Source organism: Oryx dammah, unplaced genomic scaffold (assembly GCF_014754425.2).
Source record: "Oryx dammah isolate SB20612 unplaced genomic scaffold, SCBI_Odam_1.1 HiC_scaffold_11077, whole genome shotgun sequence".
NCBI classification, from domain to species: Eukaryota; Metazoa; Chordata; class Mammalia; order Artiodactyla; family Bovidae; genus Oryx; species Oryx dammah.
In genome coordinates, this window is record NW_024080471.1 from 6,511,768 (window position 1) to 6,526,638 (window position 14,871).

At 39.3% G+C, this 14,871-nt stretch overlaps 1 protein-coding gene across 1 annotated transcript in view; it reads right to left on the reverse strand.

The window, feature by feature from the left end:
• Positions 1–905: 905 nt before the first annotated feature.
• Positions 906–14,871, reverse strand: part of LOC120860486 (integral membrane protein GPR137B) — a 32,915-nt gene continuing 18,949 nt past the window's right edge. The window contains exons 5-6 of the mRNA XM_040236305.1: positions 9,309–9,433; positions 906–7,781 (exon numbers count right to left, since the gene is read on the reverse strand). Of these exons, the coding sequence (XP_040092239.1) occupies positions 7,667–7,781; positions 9,309–9,433 (240 nt within the window). The 3' untranslated portion in view covers positions 906–7,666. The remainder of the gene's footprint in view (positions 7,782–9,308; positions 9,434–14,871) is intronic.

Genomic DNA, 14,871 nt, shown 5'->3' on the forward strand with positions numbered 1-14,871 from the left:
TGTTTAGTTAGCCAGTCTATTAATGGGCATTTGGATTGTTTCCAGACATTCTATATATGTCATTTTACACATATGTAAATATGTACTTGTAGTCTAAATTCTTGCAAATGGAATTTTTAGGTCAAAGACCATGTGCATTTGTAATTGTGAAAGATATTAGTATATGCCCTCCACAGGAGATGGTTATCAGATGATACTCGTGTGCAATTTAAAACAATGCCTGCTTGCCCACAACCTGACCAACATGAGTATTATTAAAATGTTGGATTTTTGCTATCCTGATAAGATGCAAAATTATGTATCAGTGTGTTTTAGTTTTTTCCTTATCACAGGTAAGGCTTACTACCTTTCATTTGTTTAAGGTTTATTGTTTATCTTAATTTCCTTTTGTGTTTGTATCTTTTCCCCATTTTTCTACTGCACTATTGATCTTATCAATTTCTAGAAATGTTTTATTTGTCAGGGATATTAATCCTCTGGGGGCTTCCCAAGTGGCTCAGTGGTAAAGAATCCACCTGCTAATGCAAGGAGATGTGATTTTAATCCCTGGGTTAGGAAGATCCCTTGGAGAAGGAAAGGGCAACCCATTTCAGTATTCTTTCCTGGGAAATCTCATGGACAGAGGAGTCTGGTGGGCTACAGTCCATGGGGTCGCAAAGAGTTGAACACTACTGAGCATGCACACCCTTACTAATCCTCTGTCTATAATAAGCTGTACACTTTTTCCCCAATTTGTTGTCTATCTTCTGACTTTGCTTATGGTGGTTTTGTCATGGAATTTTTTTTTTTTTTTAATGCAGTCTAATTTATTGATTTTTTTAGTGACTTCTGGACTTTGATAGTTAAGAATGCGTTGTTCACAGCAATAGTTCATCTATATGTTTTCTAGAACATTCATGGTTTTATTTTTTTAGATCTAAATTTTGATTCCTTGGAGTGTATCCTGGTATAAAGTGCAAATTAAGTATCCAACCTATTTTTCCCCCCGGTGATTCCCCAGTTATTCCAGCACCATTCATCTTTTCCTCATGAGTTTGAGATGCTATGTGTAATCATATCTAAAATTCTAGGTTCTCTGTCCCATTGGTCTGTTATTCCTGTACCTGTTCCACATTGTTTTAATTACTCAGGGCCTAGGTTTTAATAGCTACTGCATTCGTCCCCTCAGTCTCCCCCCACACCCCTTTAAAATAATTTTTTAAAGCTGTTATTTGTTCCATTAACGCTTCAAAAAAAAATCCTTTAATATATGAATGATGCTAAAACTCTGCCCACCTCAAATGTTTGGAGAGTTGCACTTTTAACCACAATATGTCACTGTCCTTTTTATACTTCACTTGATAAAAAATCTACTTTTTACTATCTGCTGTGTTAATCACATCAGTATTCTATTTGCCAGTGCCCAAACAGGTAAGGACAAAGAGACAGAAGATGCAGCTGAGACTCAGCTTCTAAGAATGATTTCAGAATGATCTTGCTATATAATCCTTACTTGCTTTTTTATTCCATTATGGATTCTTTGTACAAAAGTTAGATATCTGTCAAAGATTCATGAAAAAACAGGGAGGGGCCCTTAAATGAGTATTAAACTTATAAAATCTATATGCAGTGGATAAAAATGCATGTGTAATAAGTCACCTTAAAAAACCCCAATAACTTGTCAGAATAACAGGATCTGAGTATTCGCTCGCTCTTCTAGGAGCTGGACATATAGCAGTGAACAAAACAAATATCCCTGCCTTCAGGTAAATTCTGTAACCTCACTGGGTTATATCTAGTTTATAATAAGAATATACCCAGAGAAAGAATACAGTTGACCCTTGAACAACATGGGTTGGAACTGCATGAGTCCACTTGGAAACACGTGAGTTTTCTTCAGTATATACATAGGAGCTACAGCACTACCTAATGTGTGGTTGACTCAATCTACAAATTTGGAACTACAGATACAGAGCTGACTATAAAGTTATACATGGATTTGACTCCCTGGGGCTCAGCCCCCACTAACCTTCATAATGTTCAGTAATCAACTGTATTTTAATAGAAGAGGAATAGGTAACATAGAAACTTGTCTAGTGGAGAAGGTACCCTCCATACCAAAATCACTGCAGACAGTGACTGCAGCCATGAAATTAAAAGACACTGGCTCCTTGGAAGAAAGGCTATGACAAACTGAGCATATTAAAAAGCAGAGACATCACTTTGCTGACAAAGGTTTGTATAGACAAAGCTGTGGTTCTTCCAGTAGTCATATATGGATGTGAGAGTTAGACCATAAAGATGGCTGAGTGCTAAAGAACTGATGCTTTCTAATTGTGCTAGAGAAGACTCTGGAGAACCCCTTAGACAGCAAGGAGATCAAACCGGTTGATCCTAAAGGAAATCACCCTTGAATATTCACTGGAAGGACTGATGCTGAAGCTGAAGTTCCAATACTTTGGCCACCTGATGTGAAGAGCTGACTCATTAGAAAAGACCCTGATGCTGGGAAAGATTGAGGGCAGGAGGAGAAGGGGCCACCAGAGGATGAGATGGTTGGATGGCATTACTGACTCAATAGACATGAATCTGAGCAAACTCCCGGAAATAGTGAAGGACAGGGAAGCCTGGTGTGCTGCAGTCCATGGGGTCGCAGAGTCGGACACGACTGAGTGACTGAACAACTGTGTGAATGAATCTTAGTGTCTGCTTAAAAGTGCCATCAATTTGTCACAGATCGATTAAAATCAATGAAAACAATCTACCTACCACCCTTGGTCAGGGCAGAGTCAGCATTCACCACACATCATTCTAATATCATTTAAGTTTTCCATGCTGATTTCCTTCACAGACCATATCCCCAAATGGGTAAGTGTTCTGTTCTTTTTGACAGGTTTTCAGTCTGCAAGCCTGAAGCCCAGACTTTGGGCTAGTTAATGTACCAAGGGATTATACAGTGGCATAAACTGAAAGGTGCTGGTAAAACAGCATTTGTTTATGCTAAATGTACCCCGTTCATACCAGTTAATCCTTTCAAGGGTACTTATGACTGCAAAGAGACAGGACAGACTGTTGTAGCTTAGCAAGGTTCATGGGAAATAGAGGGTCAGAGTGACAGGAATCAGTGGAGAAAGAGACAGATTTTGGAGGTCATACAAGCTAAAAAGAAACAGGTCTAGCTGAAGAGATCAGGCCACTCATCTGAAGTTTGGAGTGGGCTTTTAAAGTTCAGAGGGAGAATCTGTTCTACAGATGGGAGAGTCTAATATTCTGCATGGCAGGGCAGCCTCTGACCTGTCCAAAGAACAGATCAGAATTGGAGGCTAAAGAAGGAATGCTGGCAAGGAAAATAGAGGGGAGACCCAGCCACAGATCAAGGGACAGAGGGAAGCAACCCAGCTTTAGAGAAATTAGGCAGATACCATTAGGAGCTTTTGCGTCAATGGGCTTGCACCTAAGGACTCGGCTGCCAGGTCATCAAGTAGGGGTTTTAGTCTCAGAACCCCACTCAGAATGAGCCCACATCAGTGCCCAGGTCCAGAAGAACTGGGTGACAGGAATGAGGAATGCACACAGTTATCTAGGTTGGGGGCACATGGACGACATTAGCTGATGTTCAGGTATTTTGACCCTTTGATGAAAGGGCTCTGCATACATGCCTGCTTAGGGCCAAGAGCAGGGTTAATGTAAGGACTGTGCTGACTGGACCCACAAATACCAAGCCCAGGGTTTAGCACGTAGCAAGTGTTCAATAAACACTTAATTCCAGTTCCTTACCCTCACTGTCCCTTAAAAAAATGTTAAAAGTTTCCTCACTTTAATCAGTTTGTTTGTAGTCTCAGAATTCCACTATTTAGCTTGATCATTTCCAAAAGCTCCTCCACCTGCACTTTGAAAACTCTTAGGCAATATTATGCACAGTTAACAATGCTTTTAATTAACAAAATTCTCACCTATCTGGGATAAAAATTAGAAGTAACATATTAGATGTGTCTTTGATCAGCCTTATGCTGGTCTATATTTTATCATGCAGTTATCTAAAGCAAAGCAAGTTGTTTTTTTAAGTTTCTTGGAAATCTTGACAGCTTCAAATATTTAGACCCATTTAGTTCTAATACAAGTTCATCTTTATTGTCAAAAAGTAAAAGCAATATTCTTGTAATACTTAACTATGTAAATGTAAATGAGAACCTTTTTCTCAGAGTACTTCTCACGCTCTAGGATTTACTAATTCTTACTCCTTTCCTCTTAAATAGGGGTTAATTGTTCAAGGCCAACAAAGAGCAGTTCTTTTGGATTTTGGTAGAGAAAAAATTGGGGGATACATTAGCAAGTGTGCCTGATGTAAGCAGCTAAACACAATAGCCAGCATAGTCATTAACACTGCCTGACATATTCAAGAAAGAACTGGCATAGCTAAATGTGACTGATGTGTGTATATTGTCAGAATCAAAACTTCTTAGAGTTCACAGTTGTGTGTGAACACACTGGATGTTTTAATCATCAGCTCAGTTAAATGGGTTCACTGTAGAAAGGGAAAAAAGCCAATGAAAGGTATCTACAGGCAGACCTCATTTTACTGTGCTTCATGTTACTGAACTGCAGATTCTACATTTTCTACAAATTGAAGGTCTGAGGCAAGCCTATGTGGCTCAAGTCTTCCAATGCCATTTTCCCAACAGCACTGGTGTCTCTGTGTCACATTTTGGTAATTCTCACAATATTTCAAATATTTTTCATTATTACTGTCATGGTAACGTGACTGAACTGAACATGATCAGTGATCTTTGTTACTACTATGACTTGCTGAAGATTCAGATCATGGTTAACATTTTTTAGCAGTAAAATATTTTTAAATTAAGGTATATGTATTTTTTTATATAATGCTACTGTACACTTAAAAGTATAAATGTAATTCTTTAAAAAATGTAGACCATTGTTATTTATTGAATTTGTTACCATATCACTTCAGTTTTTTATGTTTTGGTTTTTTGGCTACTCGGCATGTGGAGTCTTAGCTCCCCAACCAGGGAATGAACCCTCACCCACTGCAGTGGCAACCACTGGACCTCCAAGGAAAATCCCTAATGTTTTATGCACTGGGAAACCAAATTTGTGATTCACGTTTTTGCAGTTATTTTGCTTTACTGCAGTGGTTTGGAACCACACCTACAATCTCCAAGGTCTGCCTGTACACAAACCAGTTGGCATTCTTTAGACAGTTAACTCCATAATTAATCCTATTGTGTATATTTCCAATGGGTGCACAAGAATATTCATATGCGGCCTTTTAGTGTCGAATCAGAGTTAGCTAAGTGATGGTACAAAATTTTCGGTGATACGGCCTCTATCCCATTCTTAAACTTTCACATTATGGATGGGGAGGGGATAATTTCATCATGTTGCCTTAAAACAAGAGGATGTTTGGGTATTTTAGAACCAGTAATCTCCATTTCATGTCTTCTTGTGACCTTTAGTATTTCACCTAGGAGTAGGGCTGTTAGTGTACTTGGAGCACAAGTAAAAAGAAATTTAAGGGAAACTTAATTTTCCTTTCCATACCATACATGCAACATTTCAGAGTAAAAGTGATTATTTACTATGAGAGAGAGTTTGTTACAATCACAGTTTTTGATATTCTGGATGTTGATACTTCTTTTAAAAGGGAAGAGAAAAACAGGCACTTAGGACATTTTTATCTTTTCCAATAAAAATAATAGTTCAAATAATACTAGCAGCTTAATCATAAAAACAGGCTATCAGTTAATGCTGAGTATTTCAATCTTCCTGCCAATAACAACATAATAATAAAATATTTGTATGTCATAGGATGAATATAGGACTTGTATGATTTTAGTAATGTTTTAAAAAAATATATCTACCCTTCAATGACCTAATACTGCAGAACTGCATTACTTCCTGAAAGCATGACTTAGAGGATTTTTAAGCATTTTCTGAGTCTGCCTTTAAATTCTAAGTATCATTAACAAAAATAGTATGAGAAGTAGGGTGTTCTTAAAGCTATTTAGAATAACAGCTTATAACATTTTAAGGCAACCTGAATTATCAGTGCAAATTTTGCTTCACTGTAGAGTTTTCCCTGGCAGTAACTATTTTAAATATGTGGCCCAAATTCTTCCACATATTGCAAAGAAGTTGTTGTGTGATTATGCAGGGTGAAGGTATCCCATACCCAAGAAAAACCCTACTGTGACCCACTGAAAACTCGAAATTCTGATTTTAAATACCATCAGGGTAAGAAAAGCAGACTTGATCCCTATGAAGTCAATGCCCAGAGACAAGTTATTTCTGAAGGCCAAACTGGGAAGTAAGAGATCAGAAATGGGCTTCTCCATGAGGACAGAACTTACTAAGTTCCTTTTCACCTGTCCCTCCCTCTGTCCCCAGATATGGTACTTTCTCTTTGGTAATACTTCCTCAACCATGTACAGCCTCTAATTATAGGCAGTTTTATACCTGCAGGCCATATATATATATATATATATATATATATATAGTCTTGGAGATCTTTAGAATGGCACTTATGGTTGGGGAACTATTTTTATGACCTGTGCTTCACTTAGATGAAAGACAACTTACAAGTAGCTCTCTGGAACATGCACTTTTCCATGACTTAAGAGGCAGGCATCATGCTATAGAATATTGCAATGCTACTATTAATATCTTTTTAAACAAGCAGCTTCCAGTAGGCTGCTTTCAGAGCTATTTAAAAATAAAAGGTATATGGTTGGAATCTAAAATAAAACTGTTAGAATTCCGCATAGATGTTCTGGCTCAAAGATGCAAGGATATCTGTTATTCATCCCCTCTTAAGAACTTCTTTGTTCAGTCACGAATGTTCAGTAAGCTGGAAAAGGTGCAGTCTTACTGAAGTTTCGAGGTAATGGCTATTAGATTTACTGGGCTGACAAACTATGCAAAAATCTCTGAATACAGAAGAGGAGGTTTAATAGTGTAAATCAATTCTATCCAATGTTTCTAACGTTATCAACTTATCATTGAAGTGTGTACATCAGCACCCTGTTGAAAGGAGGATTAAATTTTGGAAAAATGTAGGAGATTCTTTGAGGAACCAACCATCTGTGCTTTTCAACACTGTAAGGAACCAACTACCTACTGTGTAGTCTGCTGACATTCTGCTGCATTATAAATTTCAACACTTGAGTTGCAATTGGCTTCCTAGACGTCAACTATACTTAGAGTCTAACAGAATCTTAGTGACCTGACGAGGTAAGGGTCTGAGGAATACTTTAGTCCAAAAGCCTTTTTTTTAAAAAAAAAAACCATCAGACTATATACTGTATACTTTTAAAGTGAATTATGCATAAAAGTCTGTGCAAACTATGACATATATTGCAATAATATTCTCAAAAAATCCTAGTATATTTTAGCATTAAGTTATATAAAATACATCTTTATAAAAGTACAGAATTTTTTAAAGTTTAAATTATACTCACGGAATAGGCAGCCGGGCTCACTTTTTAGTACTAAAATAAGATTTTATCAATCTAAATTATTGCTTAGTCCTATAGAGCCATCAGAAACCTGTAACAAATTCAAGTCCTATTTCTTAAGGAAACATGCCCTAAAAATTCAGTTGTCATTAAGTTAGTCTTTCTCAAATGTTTCAACTGAGGCATATCTTCCATAAAACTGTTAACTGACACTACCCATGGCTTGGTTTGTCAGGATCCAGAATTGAGTCTGGTTGTAAAGTTCCTACTTGTGCCAGGAAGCTGTTCGCTGTTTGTTGTCCCCAGTCGTAGTAGTCTGGAGCAAAACTTGAAAAGGAAAAGAGAGATTTCAGTGACTTGAAACATTATGCTGACTGCTGATGACATGCCTATTTCAGGTTGACAGAAGTGGGCTTCTGTATAGATAATCCTAAAGCTTTTCAAAGTAGTTTCTTGAAGCTAGTTTTCCCATACAACCGTGCTAGCTATGCACAGTGGCTAGAAGACCTCCCACAAAAGTCACCTCAACTCTTCAGAGCCTGGAAGAGTAGTATTACTGATATACACAGTAATACCAATCACTATGTATATCACAATGCTTTAGCCACAAATTGAATCTGAATCCTAATGGAGAGTCTAATTCACTACCAGTGTGTTTTTGGACAAATAACTTCTGTGCCTCAATGTTAATATGGGTTAGGATGGGAGTAATATTAGGAACTAACTTGGGCTTTTGTGAGTTAATATCCGTAAAACTTTTAGAACATACAGTATCTTAATATACGGTCACCACTCAATCATGCATGTTGAATTACTGGTGTTCCTATTACTATTTTCCTCTATATAATGGAAAGACTGGCAGGTGGAGGGGTTAGGACTGCTCCAGCAGATACAGGGGGACGTAAATAGGGAGCCGGCACTGCAGGGGCGTGACTGGATAAGAGGACAGTTTTAGGGAAGAGAGGTAGGACACCTTTGACCTCAGGAAGTCCTTCTAGTTCTCCCTTCCTTCCAGACCTTCTGACTGGATGGATGGCTCTACTCCCTCTTTTTCCCTATCACCATCTTTTCCTCTATCTGACCGGATGTTTCCACTCCCTGCTCCACTGAGAGAGTAAGGTATTCTCCCAGCTTTTCCTGAATTCTCCTGTGCCCACAATAAGGGCTCCTTTCAGACTTCTTATGAGGTTTTCTAAGGATTTTACTATTGGTAATAAAGAGCAGAAAAGCAAGCATATCCTCTCTTTATCATTTTACCCCAGGAGGAAAAGAATTTACCTTAAAATGTTAATGGCAGGTCTTTAAATTCACAAAGGATTACATAAGACTGGCTTTCACTGCAAAAAACCCCACTCGGCCTGAACCTGTCCTTTCATAGGAACAGCGGAGTGGTTCTGGAAGGACCAGCAGAGAGAAGAGAGGAGCTTGGCAAGCATGAGGTCAGCGCTTTAGCCCCAGAGTGAAAGAGGGGACAGGAGCACTGGGCAGTGGAGTGTGGCTGAAACATCCCTGGGCTGGGGCGGGGGAGCAGAGGGGAGAGCAGGGGGCAGAGAAGAGGACCCAGGAGCTACCGCACCTCCTGTCTGCAGACCACGACCACAACCATGGCCTTGGCAGCCATGGTAAAGCACATGGTCCCTGGAGGGAGGGTCTTGACGCTGGCTGCAATCAGTCTCACTACTCAGGTGTTTCCCCCTCCTTTTTCTGTCTGCCTCACCTCCCAGCTCCAGTGTTTTAAGTAGATATTCTGCGCCACCCTCCCCCCCCCGCCCCCATTTAGTTTGAATCTATCTCATTGGCTCGGCCTTCAGCCCCCAGCCATGCCCCTCTAATAGGAACTAGGTTGGGTCTTACCTTCCCTGAAGTCCCTGAGGGGCAATGTTCCAGGCAAGGTCATCATCACTGTCATATCTTCGAGGGTTGTCAAAGAAGTAAGATCTGGGACCGAATCCATGGCTGGGGACCATTCCAGGGTTTGTCTGGAGGGACAGTTTAATTGTTCAGTGTGCTTTCCGTCACTGAAAGCACAAGGCAAAGAAAAACAACGTCCCTTTCTTGCAGGAGACTAAAGATGCTGTATTCACCTGAGTGCAGGCACCTGTTCAGCTGGAGTGTTCATTTCAGTTGCTTTTATATTTAAGAGTATTAACTTTTTCTCTTATTGGTATGGACAAAATCTTGCAGAGTTCTGCTTGAAGCAGTGAATTGTTGTTATTGTGTTAACTCACTCGGTCATGTCTGACTCTTTGTGACCCCACGGACTGTAGCCCACCAGGCTCCTCTGTCCATGGGATTTCCCAAGCAAGAATATTAGAGTGGGTTGCCATTTCCTTCTCTGTGGGATCTTCCCAACCCAGAACCAGGGTCGAACCTGGGTCTCCTGCATCGCAGGCAGATTCTTTACAGCCTAAGTCACCAGGGAAGCCCCACAGCATTGAATTATCACTGTTTCAATCTCTCATAGAAAAACCAGACAGTACTCCAATCAGCCAAACTAGACAGTTCCAAATAAGATCTAAACCTGTATAATTATGTGGGCATTCACAGCAATGAATTAAAATAATGAAATGATGAAATTTTAAGAGTTTCTTAGCCAGTTTATACAATCTGCCTCTCCTGTTTCTGTCCCCAAGCTGAGTTTACCGCTTAAGAAAATCACAGTTACCCACAGGGCACTGCTTCTAGGACCCCACACAGATACCCAAATCCAAGGATGCTCAGGTCCCTTATATAAAATAACATAGTACAGTCAGCTCTCAGTCTACGTGGGTTCCACATCTGTGGATTCAATCTGGCCTTTGTTTGGCATCTTTGTCCGTATCACTAGTGGTACATTTAAAAGTTAACCAAGAGAGTCTGAAAAAAGGTTATTATAGGATGGGTATCTATATGTGAATTTCTGCTTTTCTAAGACTAATCTAGCCAAACATAGGAAGCAAAGCAGAACTTATACAAGGTGGAACACCTTCAACTTTACTATTTGTAGCAGTTCAAGAATATCTATACATAGAATGAAATTGAACCCTTACTGCACGCACACATACAAAAAGTAACTCAAAATGGATCAAAGACCTAAACATAGGAGTAAAAACTATAAAACTCTAAGAAGAAAATATAGGGACAAATCTTCATGACCTGGCAAAGTATTTTTAGATATGTCACCAAAAACAAGCAACAAACCAAAAAACATAATCTGGATTTCATTAAAATTAAGTATTTTTACTTCAAAAGATACCATCAAAAATGTGAAAAGACAGCCACACAGAAAATATTTGCAAATCATGTATCTTAGAAGAGACTTGAATCTAAAATACACAAGAACTCTTACAACTCAATAGTAAAAAGTCAACTCAATGCAAGAAGCTCAAATCAGGTGCTCTGTGACAACCTAGAAGGGTGGGAGATGGGAGGGAGGTTCAAGAGGGAGGGGACATATGTATACCTATGGCTGATTCATGTTGATGAATAGTAGGAACCAACCCAATATTGTAAAGCAATTATCCTCCAATTAAAAAAAATGTTTAAGTGGGCAAAGGATCTGAATAGCCATTTTTCCAAGGAAGATATACAAATGGCCAAATAAATACATTTTAAAAATGCTTGACATCTGTAGTCATCAGTGAAATGCAAATTAAAAGCCAAAATGAGATACCTATCACAGTGTCCAGAATCAAAAAGCCAGATAACCAAGCACTGGGGAGGATGTAGAGGAAACTTCACTATTGGGAATAAAAACTCTCTGGCAGTTTTTCAAAAAAGTTAAACCTAGAATTACCAAATGACCCAAGCAGTTGTACTGCTAGATACATACTGAAGAGACACGAAGACCTATGTTCAAACAGAAACTTGTAATGAATATTTATAGCAGCATTATTCATAACAGTCAAGAGATGGAAACAACCCAAATGTCCATCCATGGCTGGATAAACAAGATGTGACATATCTACACTATGAAATACTGGCCATAAAAAGGAGTGAGGTACTAATACGTACTACAATGTGGATGAACCTTGAAAACACTCTGCTGAGTGGAAGAACCAGGGACAAAAAGTGGCATACTATATGATCCCATTCTTATCAAAGTCCAGGATAGGGAAATCTGTAGACACAGAAAGTAGATCAGTAGTTGCTTGGGGACAGGCATATGGGGCACGGTAGATAAAGGGTATGACGTTTCTTTCTGAGTTGATAAAAAGTGTTCTATGGTAGTGATAATTGCACATACCTGAATATATCAAAAACCATTTAATTACACACATGAAACGGGTAAACAGTTTGTTGTATGGAAATTATATCTCAATAAAGCTGTTTAAAATATGTGTGTGTGTGTGTGTGTATACACACACACACATATATAAAATGGAGATTCTCAAACTATACAGTGCATTCAAATCACTTGGGGTGCTTATTAAATTATTTAAAATGTAGATTCCCAGAACCTACCCTGAGAGATTCTCAACTGAGTCCAGGACATGGCCTAAGCATCAATACTTCGACCAAGCAAGCACCCCTTGGGTCTCTGATGTGGATCCAAAGAGCCACACGTCTAGTACACTGTTACACTGGCTCCAGTAATGTCAAGTATAGAGGCTTATTTATACCCACTGTGTTCTGGATACAAATGGTAGAGAACATGTTTTAAAAACACCCCACCTGCAGGATGTGCTCTTTTAAAAGTCAGTAAGTATTAATTAAATTACAAGTTTCTCCCCAAAAGAATATCTGATTTTTGTCAAATTACAGAAGTTACAGATTGTTATTCAGTCGCTAAGTCATATCCAACTCTTTGTGACCCCATGGACTGCAGCACTCCAGGCTTCCCTGTCCTTCACTATCTCCTGGAGTTTGCTCAAACTCATGTCCATTGAGTGAGTGATGCCATCCAACCATCTTATCCTCTATCGCCTCCTTCTCCTCCTGCCCTCGATCTTTCCCAGCATCAGGGTCAAAGTTACAGATAGTAATAGGACTATTACTGAGTCATTAGGAATTTAGTTTCTTCTCCAAACCTTATTATGCTGAGCAAAGCCACAGTGTAGGACAGAATTAAAATCATGGACCTGACTTCCATTTCAAGATGGTGGCGTAGAAGGACGTGTGTTCATCTCCTCCTGCAAAAGCACCAAAATTGCAACTAGCTGTTGAAGAACCATCGATAGGAGGATGCCAGAATCCATCAATAAAAGATACCCCACATCCAAAGACAATGAAGCCACAGCAAGATGGTAGGAGGGGTGCAATCACAATGAAATCAAATCCCATACCCTCCAGGTGGGTGACCCACAGACTGGAGAAGAATAATACCAGAGAAGTTCTCTCACTGTTGTGAAGATTCTAAACCCCACATCAGGCTTCCCAGCCTGGGGATCCAAAAGAGGGACTGGGAATCCCCAGGGAATCTGGCCTTGAGGGTCAGCAGGATTTGATTATGGGACTTCCAGAGGACTGGGGGAAATAGGGACTCCAGTTTTGGAGGGCACAAACAAAACCATGCACGCACCAAGACCCAGAGGAGAGGAGCAGTGACCTCACAGGAGACTGAACCAAAACTACCTGCTAGTATTAGAGGGCCTCCTGTGAAGGCGTGGGCTCTCAGGGGCATACCACAGGGACGGGAGGCACTGGAAGGTCCCCCCTTGGCATAAACCCTCTTGGAGTTTGCCATTAACCTTACCATAGAGCCCTTAGACCCCAGAGCTGGGTCACCTCAGGCCAAACAACTACCAGGGAGGGAGTGCAACCCCACCCATCATCAGATAATTAGATTAAAGCTTTACTGAGCAAGGCCCTGCCCACCAGAGCAAGACCTAGTTTTTCCCAGTTCCTCCCATCAAGAAGCTTACACAAGCCTCTTAGCTTCATCCATCAGAGGACACACAGAAGAAACAAGAAACACAGTCCCATTGCAGCTAAAACAAAAACCATAGTACAGAAAGTTAATCATGATGAAAAAGCAGAAAGTTATGTCCCAGATGAAAGGACAAGATAAAACCCCAGAAAAACAATTAAATAAAGTGGAGATAGGCAATCTTCCAGAAAAAAAAAAAAAAATTCAGAATAATGATGGTGAAGATGGTCCAGGATCTCTGGAAAAGAATAGAGGCAAAGATTGAAAAGATATAAGAAATGTTTACCTAAGACCTACAAGAACTAAAGAACTAACAAACAGAGATGAATAATACACTAGAAGGAATCAATAGCAGAATAATTGAGGCAGAAGAACCAATAAATGACCTGGAGGATAGAAGGGTGGAAATCACTGCCACAGAACAGAATATAGAAAAAAGAATGAAAAGACAGTCTAAGAGACCTCTGAGACAACATTAAACACACCAACATTGGCATTATAGGGGTCCCAGAAGGAGAAGAGAGAGAGAAAGGACATGAGAAAATATTGGAAGAAATAACAGCTGAAAAATTCCTGAACATGGGAAAAGAAATAGTCAACCAAGTCCAGAAAGCACAGAGAGTCCCAGGCAGGATAAACCCAAGGAGGAACACACCAAGACACACAGTAATCAAACTGACAAAAATTAAAGTCAGAGATAAAATATTAAAAGCAACAAGAGAAAAACAACAAATAACATACAAGGGAACTCCCATCAGGCTATCAGCTGATTTCGCAACAGAAACTCTACAAGCCAGAAGGGAATGACATGACATATTTAAAGTGATGAAGGGGAAGAACCTACAACCAAGAATACTCTACCCAGCAAGACTCTCCTTCAGATTTGATGGAGAAATCAAAAGCTTTCCAGACAAGCAAAAGTTAAGAGAATTCAGCACCACCAAACCAGTTTTGCGACAAATGCTAAAGCAACTTCTCTAGGCAGGAAACACAAGAGAAGGAAAAGACCTACAGAAAATCAACCCAAAACAATTAAGAAAATGGTAACAGGATCATACATATAGATAATTACCTTAAATATAAATGGATTAAATGCACCAACCAGAAGACATAGACTGGCTGGGTGGATGAAAACGTGTGCATGTATGCACTTCCACTCACCATATCACTCTGCTTGATGCTCCCAAATTGTACATAATTATTTTATATTTTTACCTTAGTCACGTTCCCATTATGGCTTACAATTATAATTATCTTTTGTTTTTTGTCTGGCTATTGATTGTGAAAACTGATAAACATCTTTTCCCATTGTGATTATGTAACTATTACTCACTTGATACCATTGTATCATGATTGGTCAACAGAAAAATAACAGAACTCTCTGTCACCAAAACTAGGATCTAATCAAAAAACCTATAATCACTTTTTAAAATCCAGGTGCATGTAAGAATTATCTTGAATGTTTTTGAAAAATACAAATGCTCAGTTATTGCTTTTTTTTCTCCAGAGCTCCAGATATGTTTCTAATGAGCAGTCATGCTTAAAAACATCTGGACTACATGATGATCT